The sequence below is a fragment of the Gymnoscopelus microlampas genome (genome assembly GCF_963454915.1).
Source record: "Gymnoscopelus microlampas genome assembly, chromosome: 20".
Taxonomy (NCBI): Eukaryota; Metazoa; Chordata; class Actinopteri; order Myctophiformes; family Myctophidae; genus Gymnoscopelus; species Gymnoscopelus microlampas.
In genome coordinates, this window is record NC_139957.1 from 30,297,259 (window position 1) to 30,299,528 (window position 2,270).

The 2,270-nt window shown below is 40.9% G+C and overlaps 1 protein-coding gene across 1 annotated transcript in view; it reads right to left on the minus strand.

The window, feature by feature from the left end:
* Positions 1-1,654: 1,654 nt before the first annotated feature.
* The window catches only part of six1a (SIX homeobox 1a), a 1,851-nt gene continuing 1,235 nt past the window's right edge, over positions 1,655-2,270 (minus strand). Inside the window, exon 2 of the mRNA XM_084045604.1 lies at positions 1,655-1,984. Coding sequence (XP_083901730.1) covers positions 1,690-1,984 — 295 coding nt within the window. The 3' untranslated portion in view covers positions 1,655-1,689. The remainder of the gene's footprint in view (positions 1,985-2,270) is intronic.

Here is a 2,270-nt window from a genome sequence, read left to right on the forward strand (position 1 = left end):
TTCCGCAGATGGTGACGCTTTTCCATGGCCCAGAACCGACAGAACAAACTCTGGGAGAGAGCAAAGTAAACACGGCAACACAGACCTAATGATCCACAGCGGTCGTGAAAGAGAGGCAAGAATGTCTCTCCTATACTCACATAACGTGTTTTCTTTCATAATATTCTGTGTACAAGCCAGGCTACAGACGAAATGATGATTCATGATCCATAAAGGTAACCTAACATCCCCCGTATAATAGCTACCTCGTGTTTTTCATACAGGCATCCTAAATATACTTTATTTATTTTTAAAACTCTTCCTAATTATTTTTCTTAAGAATTAAAGAGCTCAGATGGGCGTACTTTGTTTGCAAGATGTACGCGACAACAGCATTGTATTTGTGTGTGTGTGTGTGTGTGTGTGTGTGTGTGTGTGTGTGTGTGTGTGTGTGTGTGTGTGTGTGTGTGTGTGTGTGTGTGTGTGTGTGTGTGATGGATTACAATAGCCTAAAGCCATACCATAACCTACTGTCTGTTATTTAATGCTCGAAGCAAGCAGCAAACCAAAGAGAAGACCATTATTTGAATGGTCCAAGCCTACAATTCTGTCGTTCAAAATATTTCCGTTTCCTCCAGAGTTGGGTTTATGAATAATTAATAATTAGATGATTGCAATAATGATGATCCCGTCGACCCGAGCCCATTGGATATTTTCTTTTTTTCCTTTTTCCCGTTTAGTTTGCAGGTCTGATGGGCAGGGCTTGAAGTCTACATTAATAAATCTGCTGTATTCTCCCCTCAGTAAATGGATCGCCTACAAATAACACACGTAAGACAAATGTATAGCTTTTGTTTTATTGGAAACTGTTTATAATGACTCTAAAGTAAACCTTGCCTCTTAGTTTCCATAGCCAGGAAGTTGCTATAAATTTTTTTATCTTAACAAAATATCATAAATTAAGCAAATGGGCAGTCCAGTTAAGTGTTTCGTTGAGTTCAGAGTTTCATAAGGGAAGGGGCGGTTGTATTTTCACGGGAAGGTGGATCAGAGAGAACCTCCTATAGACAGCTATAGGATAGGTTAAGCGCTTAAAAAGAAACTGTGTTATATTTCTATCCAAATTTAACGACAGACAAGTCAGTCTATTATAATAGTGGTTCTCAACCTTTTCAGGCCGTGACCCCCCAAAATAATCATATCTGAACTGGGGACCCCCACCCTGATAAGCACTTGGAAAAGGAGTTGAGGCATTACATTTTTGTTTGACTTGGTTCCACATATAAATATTGTGAAAATAGCCGATCTAAAAGCTCACAACGGCTGGCAACGCCAGGCGTTGTGAGCTTGTAGATTGGCTATTTTCACATTTTTTGCCTCTTTCTTATATTATTTGTTGACAATTTGGCCAATGTTTGACAGTTTTTATAGTGTAGTTTGTTGGTTACTTTTGATGCAGTAATGGTCTTTTTTATTTTCTTTCTTTTTTTGTAGGTATTAAAAAGATCTTAAAAGTCCTTAAATTGTCACTTCACTGTCATCATGGGGACCCCCCACAATCATGTGGGGACCCCCCTGGGGGATCCCGACCCACAGGTTGAGAACCACTGTATTATAAGGTACCATAGTGTTATTTCATATATGTAGTCAATCTGATACAGTTATCAGTCTCTGGGGGGGGGGGGTTGGGGGGGTATAACCGAGAAGCCTTTAAGAACCTAGATCCACAAGACTGGATGTTAGAGGTCCCAGCAACGAGTCCTGCAGTTGGTGCGGGTGTCCATGCATTCCGTGCACCGACTGCTGGGCGCCGAGGCCCGACATGGGGTAAGACGAGGCGCCGGGGTGACTCATGTTCCCCTGGAGCAAAAGCACAGAGTTCTGGTCGGGACTTTGCGGAGGGGAGAACTCGTCCTCCGAGCTTGACATGAGCGACTTGCCTCCGTCGAGGGGAGACAGCTGGTTCTGTTTGTTGTTGCCGGAGTTGTTGTTTTCGCTGTTCTCCCTGGCGAGGGGAAAATACAGAACAAACAATTAGATAAACATTTAAACCTTTAAATATCCCATACATCACCAGTGACTTCGGTGAATTCGAAATGATGCATGAAATATTTGAAATTTAACAAATTCGCCAACAGATAGAACATAGATAATAATCATACACTGTTTTATAATAACAAGCAATCGTGCTCTCGTATAGGCTAATAATAAAAAATAGGATGCGATATTGTTCCTTAGAAAATATTCCTATTTATTGGCTATAATTCGTACAATTGCCATTTTAGAAAGGA